The sequence below is a fragment of the Abramis brama genome, assembly GCF_963993115.1.
Source record: "Abramis brama genome assembly, chromosome: 5".
Classification (NCBI taxonomy): Eukaryota; Metazoa; Chordata; class Actinopteri; order Cypriniformes; family Leuciscidae; genus Abramis; species Abramis brama.
The window spans coordinates 32749191-32769058 of NC_139967.1; the positions used below are offsets into that span (position 1 = coordinate 32749191).

Consider the following 19868-nt stretch of genomic DNA (forward strand, 5'->3'; position numbering starts at 1 on the left):
GCTCTACTTTAAGTCTTAAAATTACACTAGCAAAACTCTTCCTGCAACACCAAAATAAAACCAGGAATTCTGAAAGCTCTCTTATTCACCCAGTTGTTACTTCATTTAACAAACATCAGCTCCAACAAAAATCATATCACTATAAATATACATATAAATATTTATAAATACAAATAAACATTATATGGATCATACAGTATGCATTTATGTTTTTTATTTTTCTATTAACAGTGCTTATTTATTTCACATTATGTGTTCTTGCACATAAATGTTTGGAAAAAAGAACAAGAGAACAAGAGAGAGAACAGTGCCATCTACTGAATATCTAGACAGAAAACTTGTGCACACATTTTTATTTATTTCCTTTTTTGTCTTTTATAAAGACGGGTCAGTGGTTTTTCATAAAGCAACATCTTAAAAACATAGAACCCAAACCCAGTGTAAAGCAGTTTAACAACATAAAATAAGACAATTTCCCCTGCAACCTGGTCGAACAAATAAATCAAATTTTTCTTCAGGCATTCAGCAAATGTTTCACAAGCAAGCATATTTCTCCTTTAAACTATGTCAAGTTTAACCGTTTAACATCTGGAATCTTGCCAAAATAGCATTTCTATTAAAAAAAAAATATTACATGGATACTTATTTTGTGAATGGCAGCCAATAACACAAAACACCTCATGAGGGACATCACAGAAATCAACAGGTTTATATGAATCCTAAATTATGACAGCTGAAACGGTGACAAATTTCAGAAAACTGATTCAACACTGTATTTTTAACACTTCATTGTGTTTAATTGACCATATTATAAATCCAGATGAATTCAGATACATGGGAATTACAATCATAATGTTTGTGTTTAAACCGATCCATAGTAACAAAAATGAATACATTCATCGATAACTGTAACGATCCAAACGAACATTAGAAGTGTCCATTACAGTGTAACAATGCAGCCGTTGTCCTTTAAAGACTATCATTCACTTCTATCACAAATATATGAATAAAGCTGCTGATCAAGGGCAAAATTACTACTACAAACAAAATAATAACAATGTACCAGCTGTATTACAATGTACCAGTCATATTTGACATTTTATGAGGTCAAAGCATTGAGCTATAAACAAAAACCTGGAAGTATATTAATGTGAGCTTTAGTCACAGTGAGCACAGATTTTCACACATGGCAAGAACTAAAACTCTGTATGGAGCTAAAACGATATTAGAAATGCATGCATAAAATGCACAAATATTCACACACAACATCATCTCATGATAATATATTAAAATAAAGCTAAATTGTGTGTGTATTTGTGGCCTGTATTGTGAGTTTACAAAATGTAATACATGAATTTGCATAAATGTGCATCATGACACATGCATTTGTGCGAGAATGTGATACTGTTTTGACTCCATATTTTTTTGACAAACTAAAGGTATTTGAAACATTCCGCAAAAACGATTCCTGAATAGCTAGAAAATCGGTGAGGAAAATATGTGAAGAAAACACATCACACAAACAAAAAACCTTCAGTCCTTGAAGAGTAAAACAAAATCAGTAGCAACCAGTGAAGATCAGCAAGGAGTGAAAGATCTAACAACTCTCCATCAGTGATGTGACTTTAGAGGCCTTTTTTGTCTTGTAACAATAGCGAATTACCCTTAACTAAAGCTCTGTACACAAAGACTTCTCCAAACTTTCTAACAAACATATATATATATATATCTCTTTGTCAAATCAGATGGGTAAAACGAGTATGAGTTTACATTTTCTTTACCTCTTCTATACTTTACAACAAAACTGAAATATTTCAGCTTCATCAGAACATACATGGCAAAACCCAAAATAAAATCCACACTTATGTTTCAGAAATGCTAACTTAATCTTTCCATTGACAAACAAACTCTATTTGACCTATAGGCAAGTCTGCACAAACAATACATAATATACACACTCAACTCTAAAATTAAACTTTAAAATACATCTTGTGCAAAGGATGAAAGTTGGAACATTTGTCAGGCAATAACATTTACACAGTGCTGGATTACAAGCATTGCAGACTATGCAAATTATTAAAAACATCACCGGCACATACATAAATAAAACTTTTCTACCTAGAAGAAAGGGGCTTGTTGTGACGCATCTCTTGTCGCATGATTTCAGTATTTCACTAGGCAACTTTTGTTTTTGGCATTGCGTGATAAGGGCATATTTAAGAGATACTGATGGGAGGTTTTGGTCTGTAGCCACCGACATTAAGTAAAAGGGAATAAATGCATCATGATATTTAAACAACAACCAGATTTGCCCTGAGCAAGGTGAATTTTTGAATAGTGCAAATAGTGCTTGAGGCCAGAGCCATACATATACTGAGTTGGGGCCCTCCAAATGAACCACAAAAAGAAAACACGCCAACCTTTTCCAAGCAGCAACGCTAAAGTTATGACACAGGAAATCATATGCTGCTGACTTTATGCTTTCACTCAGAACTTTAAGGAAGAAAGAAAATACATCTGCTTTACACTTAATATCCAGACGTGTTCATTTACATAGCTATTATTAAAGGCTAAATGTTTTCAGGCAGATATCTAGTAAGCTTCTGGCTAGGTCACAGTTCACCGGAAAATTCCCTATAAGACGCCCTGAAAAGAGATGTTTTTAAACGGCCCTTTACATCCAAGTAAATCTGCCCTTCTGTCTTGAGTTTGACCTAACGTTTGTACATTTATGGCTCTGGCTGTAATATCGGTTATTTCACTCACACCTGCATGTGCCTGGTGACATCACCTGAGGGAGTGAGAGGCACAAGAGAGGAGCCGTCTCCTCCTCACACTACAAACAGAGCTCGAGCGTGTGCAAGTTATTCTCCATCCATCGCATGTTCTGCTTAATGGTCTCAATGGCCTCCTGCACGATCCTCATCTGAGAACCTTTCGCCCCAAGAGAACTGAAGAAGTTCTGGGCCTGGACGAGAAGGGTGAAAGATAATTCAGTACAAAAACGTGAAAAAAATTGGACTTTTTCATTTTAACAAATATATGATTTTTTTTTTTGGGTGAACAGACCTCCATGAGGTGAGTTTTTGTGGAAAATTGACTGGTTGCGGACATGATGATGCTCTGAATGGCAAAGGATCCGAGAGGAAACCTTACATAAAGAAAAAATGGAAAAGGGAAAACATTAAATTACACATTGAATGCTTTAAAGTACAATTAACTAATTGATACATTTGCAAAACCACCTCATTATAAAAATCTTGGTTTCTATATCAGGCCTTAAAACATTTACGACCTTTCTCCACTAAGGGGCCGTTTACACAACACCGTTTTCAACTAAAAACGGAAAACTTTATGCGTTTTGGATGTTCATTTACACGACAACTGCGTTTTGGGGGCCTGAAAACACAAGCTTTTGTAAACGAGTTTCAAAGTGCATGTTTTTGAAAACGGTACTGTTTCACCCCCATGCAAACAACAAAAATGTGAATTTGTGAAAACGGTGACGCCATGTGCATGCGTATTACGTGTTCAGTCTATAGGCGCATAGTGTTTCTTTACAAAGTGACATCGCCAACTACTGGCCTGGCATGAATAATACAGCAACTTTAGTTTAGTTAATTTCACAGATCCATGTGAATGGGGATCGGTTTGACAACATTGGCATCTGTACGCAACAAAATGCAAAGGAAAAACGTTTCTGTTTTTAGAACATCATTGTCGTGTAAACATACTCTGAACGAACACTGTTTAAGGTGTTTTCATTACATTTTTTTTCTTTTTCTTTATTTTGTTTTATTTACCTTTCCTATGCACAATCGGTGTATGCACATGCATGTAAAGACTAAAAGGTGTAATATTTACATTAAATGTGTGTGGATTCAAAATGTTGCTAAAAACAAACATTTAAGTAACCCTCCTCCTCCAGGGGTTCTTTGATTCTTTAAATGTGAAAAGTTCACCACTCACTTTTGAGTGATTTTTTCCCAGTTCTCCTTCACAAAATCCCAAGCGTAGAGGTAGCCAGCAAAGTTCCTGCTAATCGTACTGATCACCAAAGGAAAGTCTTGAGTTTGAATCTCACTTCCATCAAGACTTTTCTTCAGAATCCTAAAATGGAAAACCAAGTGAAATTCAGTATTGCATGTGCTGACAGTTCGAAAGATTTTCCCTCCCAACAGAACATGTCATCCAGCCTTACCAAATGATTTTCCGTACATCCTGAGTGCTGGCCAAAGCTTCCAGTGTCTTGTGCTTCTCTGCGTCATAGATGGAGTGTTTATACGCGTTTAGAAGCACATCCCATCCGTCATCTGTTTGGGCAGCAACTTTGAAGACTGTTCTCATGAGATCACTGGGAATCCTAATACAACACGGCATATAACAAGAAGAGAAAAAACTGCAGTGAGGAGCACAGAGTCAAGGGCTTTAGACAATGTCTCTTTCCTTCTCTTTGCAGACTAACAATAATGCCTTTTTTTGAAAATCACAAGACTAGTTATCAGTTAACAAAGAGCAATTGAACTTATTCAGTCAAGGGTAGCAGGTCAATCACTACTCAAACTTACGGAATAGTCTTGTTGGAATGGATCCACTGATCAAACAGATGTTTGGCCTGTGTTGTGCAGTTGGGTCTGTTGAGGGAACATGCCATCTCCAGCAGGGCAGACCGAAGCGTAATCTTCGACACAGAACTTTCCGGTTCCCATGACTGACTCTCCATCAAACTTCCAAAATGTTTGTCGATGTAACTCTGCAAAGATTGAAGTCAAACAACTTTTAGAACTTTTGTGTTTGATTAGGGTTGGAGATGAACTGTGTAGGACAGTCGATCGGCAGGAGCAGGATTGGGCACCCCTGTTGTAGATGAACATTGTTTCCTACCGTCATTTTAGACGTCAAGTTAAATTCTGATCTTTTGTCCAGCAATCTGAAAATCTGATCAAGCTGGAAGAGAGCTTCAATCAGAGGAGCCGTCTCGGTCTCGTTTCTAATGTAATCCATTAGGTTTAAGACCTCCCTGAAGGTCACCCTTCCCAATCTGGAGGAAAGATGAAGCATAATTAAGCATCCCAAAAATAGACACATATATATATATATATTTGAAACTGATTGATCGTAGATCTCATTGATCTGAGGATAAAGTCCATCTCCCTGAAAATAAATCCTGTAATTCTTTAAATAGTTTGTTTGTGTACATGAATGTGTGTGTGTGTGTGTGCGCATGTATCCAAGCACGCACAGGTCCGAGGCTTTTATCTTTGCGAGTACACATGCAAATTTGTTAACATGAACATGATGAACATGCTCCTGAACACTAAATGTTTCTCTAAATTTCAATCTCCCCCATTCATTTTCAATGCATAGTCATTTTTGACCAATATAAGCTTAGATCAATGAGGCCTACAATCAGTCAGTTTAAAAAATTAATACAAAACCTGTCCTAATTGAAAGATTTAATCCCATATTTGGTGATAATATAGCATAACGAGATATTTATAAGACAATTTTTTTAACTGTAATAATATTTCAACTATATTACTGTATTTTTGATCAAATGAATGCAGCCTTGATAAGCATAACATACATAAAAATCTTACCGACCTCAAACTTTTGAATGGTAGTGAATTTCAAAATAGAAAAAAATAAAAAAGGACAAATCATTTAATGTTACACCTTTAGAAAATATTCTTGACAAAAAAATATTAAAACATAAATTGCATGCTGGTTTTGATGGGTATTACAGTATTATCACATCACTATGAAATATTCTCAAATGTACAACACTTTTTTTTCTCCATGTTCATGATGGAATAATTATTTAAAAAATTAAAAACTAAAAACTATTGATAAATAATAATAAATTAATGATTCCCTGATAATGTCAGATTTTCCTTGATTGTAGGAATCCTGTAGCATCAGCTCTTTAAAGTCTTGTCTAATAACTTTAACCTTTCATTTAAAATCAGATCTACCTGGAGAGAGCAAAGATGTTATTGATGAGAGCTGCTCTGTCTTCACAGGGGAGGACACTCATGTTCCTATTCAAAGCATCCATCAAGGCCTTCCATCCTTCCTCATCATAATGCACTATGTAGAAGCCATCACTCCTGAAGTTGAACTTCAACCACTTCACCTCACCTGGAAGCTTTAATATGGCTGGAAAAGATTTAAAGCAACAAACAATATATCATCATTTCCAGTAGTTGGAATCATCTGTCTATGCCCATACACTCGGTCCTGAGGACAATGCTTACCTGTTTTGTCCTTGAGATGAAACACTTGTTTGCAGGAGCTGACACTACAGCTGTCGTTCACATATGTCAGGGGAACATGCCACAAGCGGCTACATGTAACACAAAAGTCAATCAATTAACATTAAACATTAAGAGAGGCGGACTTCAAGTAAAGCTTGCCGTTTTAATAGATCGTTATAAGAGAGCTTGTTTAAACCTCTGGAACCTTAATACAAACAAGACTATTCTATATCAAGCCATACACTACAGTTCGAAGTTCGGAAAGATTTTGAAATGTTTTTGGAAGTCTCTTATGCTCGACAAAGTTGCATTTATTTGATAAAAAAAGACAGTAAAATAAGAATTATTGTAAAATATTATTATAATTTAAAAGAACTGCTTTCTATTTTAATATATTTTAAAACGTAATTTATTCCTGTAATGTCAAAGATGAATTTTCAGTAGCCATTACATCCGTGGCCAAAAATATTGGCAGTGACATAAATTATACTATAATAGAAGTTATACTTCAGTATTTGTAGTTCATATTTTCATGTTTCTATGGTATACTGGAAATTAATGATAATAAGCCTTTCATATCAGTGATTTCACATGACTAGTACTTGTTCACACTTTCCCATGTGCTGATGATATGATTAGTGAAATTATATTTTGTGTATTGTGAAGCTTGTTGCAATTATTTAAAATACATCTGATTACTCTGCACAATAATCTAGAAACAATGAATGTGAATCAACACCACAACTAAAGCAGAAAACATTTTCACTGCCAATACTTTTGGCCACAGCTGTGCTCCAGTCTTCAGTGTCAACCGATCATTCACAAGTCATTCTAATATGCTGATTTACAGCTCAAGAAACATTTCTTATTATTATCTATGTTAAAACAGTTGTGGTGCTTAATTTTTGTGTGGAAATCACAATAAAAAATTTTTTGGTGAATAAAACGTCCAAAAGTATCTAAAAGTATCACAGTATTTATTTGAAATAGAAATCTTTATAAAATGTCTTTACTGCCACTATGTTTGTAAATGTTCCGTTTTATGTACTGGTATATTACATTATTTCTAAGAGATTTTTTTTTTTACCTATACACCGATGCGATCTTTGTTTATTCTTTTAAAGGGTTAGTTCACCCAAAAATCTTAATTCTAATTCACCCTCATTTCGTTCCAAACCACAAATGAAGAGATTTTTTATCAAATCTGAGTGATTTTCAGACAGCAACGCAGCACGTTTGAGCTTCCAAAAGAACCAATGAGGTTCATTCTCGTGTTACGCAGCACGTTTGAGCTTCCAAAAGAACCAATGAGGTTCAGTCTCATGTTACACAGCACGTTTGAGCTTCCAAAAGAACCAATGAGGTTCATTCTCATGTTACACAGCACGTTTGAGCTTCCACAAGAACCAATGAGGTTCATTCTCGTGTTACGCAGCACGTTTGAGCTTCCAAAAGAACCAATGAGGTTCATTCTCATGTTACACAGCACGTTTGAGCTTCCACAAGAACCAATGAGGTTCATTCTCATGTTACGCAGCACGTTTGAGCTTCCAAAAGAACCAATGAGGTTCATTCTCGTGTTACGCAGCACGTTTGAGCTTCCAAAAGAACCAATGAGGTTCATTCTCATGTTACACAGCACGTTTGAGCTTCCACAAGAACCAATGAGGTTCATTCTCATGTTACACAGCACGTTTGAGCTTCCAAAAGAACCAATGAGGTTCAGTCTCATGTTACACAGCACGTTTGAGCTTCCACAAGAACCAATGAGGTTCAGTCTCATGTTACACAGCACGTTTGAGCTTCCACAAGAACCAATGAGGTTCATTCTCATGTTACACAGCACGTTTGAGCTTCCAAAAGAACCAATGAGGTTCAGTCTCATGTTACACAGCACGTTTGAGCTTCCACAAGAACCAATGAGGTTCAGTCTCATGTTACACAGCACATTTGAGCTTCCACAAGAACCAATGAGGCTCATTCTCGTGTTACGCAGCACGTTTGAGCTTCCACAAGAACCAATGAGGTTCATTCTCATGTTACACAGCACGTTTGAGCTTCCACAAGAACCAATGAGGTTCATTCTCATGTTACACAGCACGTTTGAGCTTCCAAAAGAACCAATGAGGTTCATTCTCATGTTACACAGCACATTTGAGCTTCCACAAGAACCAATGAGGCTCATTCTCGTGTTACACAGCACGTTTGAGCTTCCACAAGAACCAATGAGGTTCATTCTCATGTTACACAGCACGTTTGAGCTTCCAAAAGAACCAATGAGGTTCATTCTCATGTTACACAGCACATTTGAGCTTCCACAAGAACCAATGAGGCTCATTCTCGTGTTACGCAGCACGTTTGAGCTTCCAAAAGAACCAATGAGGTTCATTCTCATGTTACACAGCACGTTTGAGCTTCCACAAGAACCAATGAGGTTCATTCTCATGTTACACAGCACGTTTGAGCTTCCAAAAGAACCAATGAGGTTCATTCTCATGTTACACAGCACATTTGAGCTTCCACAAGAACCAATGAGGCTCATTCTCGTGTTACGCAGCACGTTTGAGCTTCCACAAGAACCAATGAGGTTCATTCTCATGTTACGTAGCACGTTTGAGCTTCCACAAGAACCAATGAGGTTCATTCTCATGTTACACAGCACGTTTGAGCTTCCACAAGAACCAATGAGGTTCATTCTCGTGTTACGCAGCACGTTTGAGCTTCCAAAAGAACCAATGAGGTTCATTCTCGTGTTACGCAGCACGTTTGAGCTTCCACAAGAACCAATGAGGTTCATTCTCGTGTTACACAGCATGTTTGAGCTTCCAAAAGAACCAATGAGGCTCATTCTCATGTTACACAGCACGTTTGAGCTTCCACAAGAACCAATGAGGCTCATTCTCATGTTACGCAGCACGTTTGAGCTTCCACAAGAACCAATGAGGTTCATTCTCGTGTTACACAGCACGTTTGAGCTTCCAAAAGAACCAAATGAGGTTCATTCTCGTGTTACACAGCACGTTTGAGCTTCCACAAGAACCAATGAGGTTCATTCTCGTGTTACACAGCACGTTTGAGCTTCCAAAAGAACCAATGAGGCTCATTCTCGTGTTACGCAGCACGTTTGAGCTTCCAAAAGAACCAATGAGGTTCATTCTCGTGTTACGCAGCACGTTTGAGCTTCCAAAAGAACCAATGAGGTTCATTCTCGTGTTACACAGCACGTTTGAGCTCCGCAAGAACCAATGAGGTTCATTCTTGTGTTACGCAGCACGTTTGAGCTTCAAGAGGTTTGTTCTCGTTTGTCAAGCAGGTTCAGTTGAGCTTCTGTTTATGTTCGCTGATCAATGTTTATATGGGAATAAAAGCCTAAATTAAATCTGTTCATCATATAAAGTGATCATGTCTCAGAAAATTCTGACTAAACCACTCAATTCATTTGGATTAGATTTACAATCTCTTAACTTTTTAAATCGTCAAAGTGGTAGCTGTCAATGGAGAGTACAGAACTGGCTCAGATTTTATTAAAAAGATCTTCAGTTGTGTTCTAAAGATGAATGAAAGTCTTACAGGTTTGGAACGACACGAGGATGAGTAAATGACAACATTTTGACCCGGTTCGACTGATAGTCAAGTGCAACTTATTTTCCGGAACATATTATACCTAAAGTAGCAAAAAGAGCCTAAAGAACATTACGAACCAACAGCAAACGGATGTAATCTCACCCCAATTCATTACAATACATTTTTAGATCAATGTTTACAGTTAAAATCCTCTACCTGTCGTCTGTGCTGTTTTCAGCACTCAGAAGGAAATGTTCTTGCGACAATGTCACTTGAGTGCCATTCCTCTTCACTGTGACCAGAGGAAAGCCCTTATGAACAGTCCAAGTGTTCATCATCTCAGATACACTTACATTTTGTTTGCTCACCTATGGAGAACATGGATGTCAGTGTACGCTAATAAAAACATGGCTCAGGTGTCAGCCCAGTTGCTTTTTCATTAAGTATAGTAACTGTATGCATGGCATTCAAAAAAACTATTTGCTTTGTTATCGTAAATGTCGAAAAGCAATCACTGTTCAGACATTTTAAATTCAATCTAGTAAAAAAAAGGTCTGACCTGAGAAAGACTGTTCCATAAATCTTCACTTTCTGTGTTTGATCGGTTATACTTTAGTAAGTACTCAATCACTCCTTTTCGAAACTCCCCATTTGTGAGGGTTGCATTGAGCATCAGCAGTATTGAAGCACCCTTGCATGATCAAGAAACAAGTTATGAGAATAGATATACAATCAATAACAATCAATGAAAATGATTACATTGTGCCAGTTTTCAAAAAGAGGGTTAATTAAGCCACTTCACAAGCACTAAGTAATGTATGATATACCTTCTCATAAGACACGGAGTCAAACATCTCTTCCACCTGCTCTGGGGTGCTCACGACAGTAGACACTGGGTGGGACGAGTTCAATGCATCTTTGGCTAGTGCTTTAAATCGAACATTTAAAAATTCAGTGCCCTGTAAATGAAATACACAAGATTAAATATAGACATTTTAAATGACACATTTAAACAACAAAAAATAACGTACTGAAAGAAACAAAGGGAATTTCTACTAATTTAGTCTAAAACTTACTATGTCAAGGTCTGGGAACACACTTTCAATCGACATGTACTGCATGTAGGTTGCAAATCCTTCATTCAACCAAAGATCATTCCACCATCTCATAGTCACTAGATTTCCAAACCACTGAAGAGAAAAACAACATAATGAACATAGCATGTCTGACTTGCCTTTTCTTTTTATTAGAAATGAAAGACTTCATTTCCGATTTATCATTTGTATTTTATATTACTATTAGTGCTGGGCCACGATTAATCGCATCCAAAATAAAAGTTTGTGTTTACAAAATATATGTGTGTGTACTGTGTATGATTATTTTGTATATATAAATACACAAAATATGCATGTATATATTTTAGATTTTTATTTATTTATATATAATATAAATTATGTATAAATATATATACAGTATATACATGCAAATATTTCTTATATATATATATATATATATATATATATATGCATATGTGTGTATTTATATAATGTGTGTATTTAAATAATGTTTATAATATAATATATATATATATATATATAAAATGTTTATAATATAATATATATATATATATATATATATATATATATATATATACATATATATATATTATAAACATTATTTAAATACACATTTACAAATATATATATATATATATATATATATATATATATATATATATATATATATATATATAAACCATTTGAACGTGACTATTATTACCATGTCATGAGAATGTTGCTTTATTTATAAAGTGAATTACCTGGTGTGCAAGTTCATGAGCAATGACAGAAGTCACCAGTTGCTTGTCTATAGGGGAGGAATTATTCCCTACTAGCAAAGTTGTCTCACGGAATGTGATTAGTCCCCAGTTCTCCATGGCTCCAGCGAGGAAGTCAGGAATGGCCACTAAATCTATTGATTTTCGAAAGAAAACGTGGTCATGTAAGGCAACACAATTAAACATTTTTAAGTTTGTTATTCGTAAAAATTACATTAGTGTGTACATTCAGCTATTCTAGGAATCTAATAATCCCTGTTTGAAGAGTTTTTGTAAGGAAAGGTGTCTTACCTAACTTGCTTAACGGGTAGTCGATCTCAAAGAACGTATTGTAGAACTCCAACAGTTTTGCAGCTGTGACCAGAGCATAATGCACTTGTTCCTTTTTGTCTGGAACGGCATACACAGATACCTGCACAACATTTGAAAAAATAAAAAAATAAACAATACCATAATGCAATATGTTTCCAGAATATTTTCACAAGACAGCGATTTTGAGAAGAATACATACCGTAGTATTAGAGACATTCCTGCTGTAACTACTAAATTCAGCCACGATAAATGCAACCAGGTAAGTGCTCATTGTATCACTTTTCTTAAACTCGTCTTCTTGCAAGCCATTTTTTAAATCTGTGGTTTTGACCTAAAAAAAAATTCAAACAAAAATGTATGGACAATACAATTACAAAACTATAAAATTATCAAAAGAAAAATAAGAAAATCCAAAAAATCTGACAAGGTTTTATAAAACAAATATTATATACACAATACTGTTCAAAAGTTTGGGGTCAGAAAGAGTTTATGTTTTTGAAATAACTCTATTATGCTCACCAAGACTGAATGTAAGAACATGTGTGAGCAAAAATACATTAAAAACAGTAATGTGAATGTAAAAACAGTAGTGTGAAATATTATTACAATTTGAAATACCCATCGTCTAATGTAACATATTTTAAAATGTAATTTATTCCTGTGATGGCAAAGCTGAATTTCACCCAGTCTTCAGTGTCACATGATCCTTCAGAAATCTAATATCATATACTGATTTAATTCTCAACAAATGATTACTATATTATTATCAATGATGTGAACTGTTGTGCTGCTTGATCATTTTGTGTAAACTGTGATAAAAAAAAAAAAAATCATGATACTTTTATGAATAAAAAGGTAACGGTAAGAACAGCATCAATTTCAATCTAACATCATTAGATTTTATTTTACTATCTAGGCCTACATTTATTATTACTATTTACCTTTACTATCACTTCTGATAAATTGAATGCATCCTTGCTGAATAAAAGTTCATTTTTTTCAAAAAACAAAACAAACAAACTTTGAACGTTAGTGTATACACAAACACACACACACTTGTATATGTGGTTTACGTGGACTCTCCATAGGCGTAATGGTTTTTATACTGTACAAACTATCCCCTTACACTAACCCTATATCTAAACCTACCCATCACTGAAAACTTACTGCATTAAAACATTCAGTATGTTTTTAAAGCCATTTTGTTTATGGGGACACAGGAAGTGTCCTCATAAACCACATATTCAAGAGCATACACAATTTTATGTATTAGCCATTTCATTTAAACAGTAAAAACAGGAAAAAACAGTAAATAAACAATCAAACAAACAAAACTACCTTGGGCATGTTTGAAAGACTGATATACTTGGATTCTCTGGTAATCTTAATAAGAAAAGTTGATTTAAAAGCTGGCTCGTCAAAACAAGGGAAAGCCTTGCGGGCTGCCAAGGGCTCAAACTGAGTAGCGGCCAAAACTCTAGAAGAAAGATGAAGTGAATTAAAAGAAGTGTTTGAGAGGCATAAAGATATATAACTAAGTAGAAGTAACTATCAATCAACACACTTAAGCAGACTAGTTCATTCAAATTTATCCTAAATATTCAGAAGGTTACACAAAGATGAATTGGACTGCAAATACCTTTTTGTACCATTTGTGTCAACATAAGAGCTGTTGTAGAAGCCATCATAGCTGTTGGAGAAGTTAGCTGTGTAGTCAATGTTCAAAACATATTGCCCCTTCTTAAGATCGTCTGAAAATTTAATGGCGATCTGCTGCCAAGGTTTGTACTCCAGGACATGGACCACTTTATCATGGAAAGTGGCCTTGGTTATGTTCATATCAGAACTGTGCAGGACAATAATCTTCGTTTCATGTAACACTTCCACTCTGATTGACACACTGCCTTGAAAGGTCATATTCTTCAGGTCGGGGTGGAGTGAAATATTGTAATGCACAGGACGCACACTGGATGGTAACCTCAACTCTGTCCATGGGAAAAGTTCTTTACTTGTAGAAATTGGATAGATTCTCTCCATGGTTGAATTTGTCTTTGGGCACCCCGTTTTGGTGAAAGTGCAGCTTGGAACGAAGTAAATGACCATGAATATGGAGACCACCACAACCAGGAGGAGAACACCTACCACCGTGGTCTTAGCTGAAGGCATCGAGCACGATCCAGAAGGCTGGTGGCGGGTGTAGGATGAGGCAGCGCTGCGCTGGTTGGAACTACGGTTCATGAAGGACATGCCAAGAAGACGGGCGGAGGATTCGTAGTCTTCCTCGTCTTCGTCCAGGTCGTTTTCCCCAAGGCCTCGGACTAAAAGTCGTGAGCTGCGGGGTTCATAGACTACATCATCTGAGTCGATGGGGTAGGAAGTGGACTCCTTCGCCAAATCCACCACATCTGGCTCTTCCTCAAACATGCTGTTCTCAATCATGTTCCTTGGCAGGGGAGCTCTTTCTGTAGGTTAGAGCAGCAACAGAAAAACAAGTGAATACGAAAGCACCGTTAGTTGGAAGTGGCTTCCTGTTTACAAGCGCGATGCCGTCTAAAATAACCAAGAGCTTTTCTGAAAAGTTGAGTGATTTTGCAGTCAGCCTACATAAGTGGTTTGAGTCAGAGTGTACAAGGAAGAAAACAAATGAAAGTCAAACTAAAGATGAAAGAAAAGCAAATTACCATGCGTCTCTGTGCACACAAACGATAAGATTCGGTTCAGTAAATACTTCCACCCATGACCACAGGCTGTCACCAATGTACAGCATAACCTATTTCATGCTCAATTCAATGTTGCTTAACTATTGTCTGCATATGATTTGTCAAGAAAATAAAGTGACCGCAGTGTTCCTCTTTTACTCCTTCCACAGAGAATTAGACTAAATGAATTAAATAAATCAAGGCACTGTCTGAGATAACAGTGATCAAATTACTGTTTAACACATTGCTTGAAACAACTAATGTGTCCAACCTACTGACCTGAGGTCAAACTCAGGTCTGCTGGACAAAGACACTTGTTCTTTAAGTGACCTGAAAGTCAACTTCTTTTTAACAACAACATGCCTGATTTATCGTTTAGCACAGTTCAGTTTGTGAACTATTCAATCAAAGGCACATAAGCAAACACTTGCTACAGTTCCTTAATAAATCTCACAGAAATATATCAAGATCCTACTTCATAAATGAATAATATATTTTGCATATATGTGATTAAAATGATGCCTATTTTTTCAAGACTATCTGCTTTAAGATGCCATAATTAGCCTATATAAGTTAAAGTCGGCATGGAGCGGAAGTTGATATAATCTTTTCTTTCCTGTTGTGACACATCTGAGTGAAATGACTTCTCAAATGAGAAATAAATGATTTTGTCCATCAGGAATTGATAAGATCAATGAATTGTTGCTGTGATCTCATGTGAATGACAGGTTGCTGGAGGATATGGCTGCACGATTAGAGCAAAACTCATAATTACAACTATTTTGGTCAATATTGTTATCACGATTATTTAACATGATTAAGAGTTATAGGATATGACCAAAATCTTACACGAGTAATTTTGTTTTCATGATAGCGATATACATCAAGTTAGGTATATTTTGCAGGAAATAAGGTTGCTTTGATACCAACATTTTAGATACCAGTGAAATTTCACAATTATTGATAGCAATTTTGATTCCACAGCATAAACTAAGGAGGCATTTATATTTAGTTTTATGCTGCTCAAGATAATTCATGCTTCTCCAGCAAAGTATAGATTTACTTTCTATATTCACCGCTCTGTAGAAGTATGTGTAGGCTATGTGCGCTTAGTGTTTCTTTACAAACAAGTGACATCACCAACTATTGGCCTGGCATGCATAGGTCTAATCCAGTGTTTTAGTCGTTTTCATGGATCCGTGTGAACGGGGAGCGTTTTGACAGTATTGTCGCCTGTACGCGAAACTTTTCAAAAACCGCAAAGGAAAAACGTTTCAGTTTTTTTGTACATCATTGTCGAGTAAACATACCCTCATATTATAGGCAAACTAATGCAATTTAAAAAGAAGTCCTCAAAAAGTTGTTGAGCAAAGTAATAAAAAATAAATAAAAAATTAAATTAAATTAAATAAATGAAATGAAATAGGCCTATTTGTATCATGCAAGTCTAAAAGTTTAATATTCCACTAATATCCAACTTCAGAAAAATCTATAATCAAATTTAAAAATAAAACACTGTGTTAAATGTATGAATTAAATATATTCATTCAGTCCAAAGCAGCGAGTGATTTTCTCTTTGTCTTTTGTTGATTGATTAACATTAATGCCACAGAAGGCAGCAGGAATATTAGGCTGCTGTCACTTTAAAGTGAAAACAAAATAGACAATTATTGTTTATGGAATATTGCAGTGTTTATTATGCACTTTTTTTTCTTCTTTTTTTCATGTGACCCTCACATCTCTTCTCTGATGGCGTGTTTACTGGCACCGAGGGCGGGACAACCTGTCACAGCAATAGCAAACAACAACAATCCAATCAATTCCCGTTGGACAAAATGATGGTCCATCCTACACTTTTCTTGTTTGAAAAGCCGGTTCACTGGGATATACGTTACAACAATAAGGAAGAAAAGACTATCAAAATGCTGACTTTAAAGATTACATGGGCAAATGAATAAAATAAAATAAAAAAAAGCAATTATGTACACTGATAAATGATAGATAATTTTTATAATAAATAACACATTTCCAATTATTTCTAGTGGTGATTCTCATTACTGTGTGCTGTTTTGCGCACGTTACGGTAATTAGATCGTGCTTAATTGTAACGTTAATCCATGAAAAAATCATGATGCTTGTAAAATAACCGCTTTAAACAAAAGCGTGAATAAATTAGTCAAATAATATGATCTTGGCAGTTTTTTTTGTGAGCGAAACTTTCTTAACAGCCAAATTCTCATTTCTCATTCAGGAAGTCAACAAGAACAGGTTTTTTTTTGTGTGTGTGCTTTTGCTGTCATTGACAGAAAACACAGAAACTATTTTAAGCTAACTAAACTAGGAGATAAGCAAAGACAGTACTAAAAAGTGACAACCAGCTGGCCTGTGTGTCACATGTGCAAGACCATAAAAACACAAAGCAGCAAATGTCACCTTGCAAAGATTAGGACAAGATTTTGGGCAAAGCATGAACCCTGGGACTTTGGAGATTTAGGTCTGATGCACGTAGCCTGTCAGATCAGATGTGATGAAGGGAATATAAAGTCAAATGTGGATGCTGACAGCAGAACATTGTGAGACATCACGTGAATAACAGTCACCAAAACAAATAAATTACTGATCTAATTTACTGATTATTCACTTCCCCTCATAAACAATGATATAATTTAATTTAATCAGAGATCCTGTCACGACCTGTCGAAGCTTATGAACGAATGGCTATTTGAATATGTCAGTTAGCCAGCTTGAAGTTTGCATAAATGTTATCTTTGTTTCCTTAACCAAACCAGCTCCATAACTAACTATGAATTAATTTGCACAGATCAAGGACCATGATAAAAAAAATGTTATCACAATACAAGAGCAGTAGCCTAACATTACTTGATAAAATTAAATCGCAGTATAGCTACATAAAAAGCGAAGCGGCTAGCTGTAGCATGTTAGCCGATAACTTTTTTGAGGTGCACGACCTCGCGTTTAAATGAAGAGTCCATATTAGCTGCAGCCTTACCGCTTTCAAATGTATCCATGATTAAATGTAGGTCTGAAGTGAAAACAAATCCGGTTTCAGCTGAAAGTGCGGATGTTTAATCCTGAGAGAGGTGAAGAGTAACACATTCACTAAACGCAGGAACGCATCAGATCAACTGTTGCTAGCTTAGCATTGTTATCCTGATCTACAGCTCTGTCACTTCACAGCAATAAAATGATCGATCAGCGGTTTATTTTGCCATCGCTGCACACTGTTTTTCGATATAACAGTAGACACGAGCTGAAAGTGTCACTCACTGCTGCGAAACAAGCAACACGAGTGTTACTTCCCCATTCAGCTGCCCCGTTTAAAGTGACAGTTCACCCCAAAATGGGCATTCCGTCATGCTGTTACGAACCCGAATGACTTTATTGTCAATATAGAAAAAAACATGTGGAATTCCAAACACACAATTTATCACTTGTCTTATTTTATTATCTGTGTCCTGTTTTTTCATTCTTTTTCTGTGTGTGGGATTGGGAAGCTTCACCGAGATTTGGAAATAAATCTAATTCTGATTCTGATTACCTAACATGCCACCTAACATCTCTTTTAGTGCTCCGCAAATGTAAGAAAGTTATATATAGGTTTGGAACGACACGAGTAAATGATGACATTTTTTATTTTATTTTGGGTGAACTATCCCTTTAAGACAGCACTCCCGCTGCTGCACTCCTAAAGAAATACAGCCACTGAACTGACTGGCTGGCATATTGATCATTTTATCCTCATTAATGACAGCTTCGCATATAATCACACAGACACATATAGAGAGTAAAAAAATCTTTGAATTAAAAATGTACAAAAATTTGATTAAAACTTAGCCTATGAAACATGACATAAAATCTACATATAAAAAAGATTTCATAAAGAGATTAATTCATACCAATAGCTCCATATTCCTGATGATTTAAATGGTTTGCAGATTCCATGCGCTAAGACAGACTGCCATGCTCAACAAGAATAACTGTAGCCTAATAGTGTCAATGTTCAGCAATTTGGACAATCACATGCAAACCATTTCACTCTCTGAAAAAACACAACAATAGGCTGGTGTATTCTCAAGAGCTTGCAGTGTGCAGCACATTTGTGCAGTGGAACCGTTATAAATAGTTGGGTCATTGTTTTCTACAGCAGTAGCCTATCTGTTTATTGAGGAGGACTACTGTGAAAACAGTTACAATCCCATACTGATGAACCACCATATCACCAGACTAATAAATAGGTATAAAAATAATAACATGTGGTTTGTAATTATGTGTTTTTATTTATTATTAAGCTATTAGGCTATTTACAATTTAGTACCAACTTGATGCAGTTGGTATTGTATAGGCTTTTTTGATTAGCCTATCTGGGAATGGAAGGGAAAATGTAATTCTATTAAAAAACCTTAAATACTTTCTAATGACAGCTATTTAATGGCTGGCTTGAGTGTATTGTGAACTGAAGTAAAGCAATATTGCCTCCTAGCGACAGTAAGCGCCCTCACTCTCACATTTACTTGGCTCTCTATGGGGAAATTCCATTGACTTCTACAGCTAATGACCGTAGAATACGCGGGGGACGTAGTGTGTTCACGCAGAGGCCAGTGTGAATACATCTAGATTTAAATTCAAGGAGATAGTCAATATAGTCGATGTATGACCTCCTGTCGTTTTATTCTTATCCAAAACGAGGCGATCTAAACATTATGTAGCGCTAATGTGTATGTTTCATTCATGTAGGCCTATACATTACACGACTGTTGGCATGTTACAGTCTGGGTGTTACTGTGTCTCAAGCTATTTATTGACAATATAAAGTATATGAATAATGCAGTGCTAATCGACATCCTTTTTGAAACAAGTCTCTTTTGCTCACCATGCAAGGCTGCTTTTATACAATAAAAAAATACGGTAAAAAAAAACAGTATTGCAAAATATTATTACAAATTAAAAATAGCTTTCTATGTAAATATAGTTAAAATGTATTTATTCCTGTGATCAAAGCTGAATTTTCAGCATATTTTTTACAGTGATCCTTCAGAAATGTATTCTTATATGCTGATTTGTTGCTCAAGAATCATTTCTGATTATTATCAGTGTTGAAAACAGTTGTGCTGCTTAAAATTGAGTAGCCTAAGTAATTTCTACTCCAGTCTTGGGGAGGGGTAAAGAATTAATCAGTAC

The 19868-nt window shown here is 35.8% G+C and overlaps 1 protein-coding gene across 1 annotated transcript; it reads right to left on the reverse strand.

Annotated features, from left to right (window-relative positions):
• Positions 1–336: 336 nt before the first annotated feature.
• On the reverse strand, positions 337–18014 carry lnpep (leucyl/cystinyl aminopeptidase). The gene is made up of 18 exons (XM_084113655.1): positions 17680–18014; positions 13610–14432; positions 13309–13447; positions 12170–12301; positions 11950–12070; positions 11641–11792; positions 10898–11011; positions 10649–10780; positions 10381–10512; positions 10038–10189; positions 6258–6346; positions 5976–6159; positions 4885–5041; positions 4569–4753; positions 4202–4363; positions 3970–4110; positions 3070–3151; positions 337–2968 (listed from the first exon to the last, which is right to left on the reverse strand). Exons 1-18 carry the CDS (start codon positions 17696–17698, stop codon positions 2837–2839), a joined length of 3048 nt encoding a protein of 1015 aa, XP_083969781.1. The 5' UTR covers positions 17699–18014; the 3' UTR covers positions 337–2836.
• Between the last annotated feature and the right edge of the window lie 1854 nt (positions 18015–19868).

Excerpts from the sequence above, each read along its gene's own strand:
- lnpep (XM_084113655.1), bottom strand. Across the intron at positions 11,012-11,640 it reads CTCATGAACTTGCACACCAG|TGGTTTGGAAATCTAGTGAC; the intron begins GTAATTCACTTT and ends TTTTCTCTTCAG. Across the intron at positions 5,042-5,975 it reads AACATCTTTGCTCTCTCCAG|ATTGGGAAGGGTGACCTTCA; the intron begins GTAGATCTGATT and ends TCTTTCCTCCAG.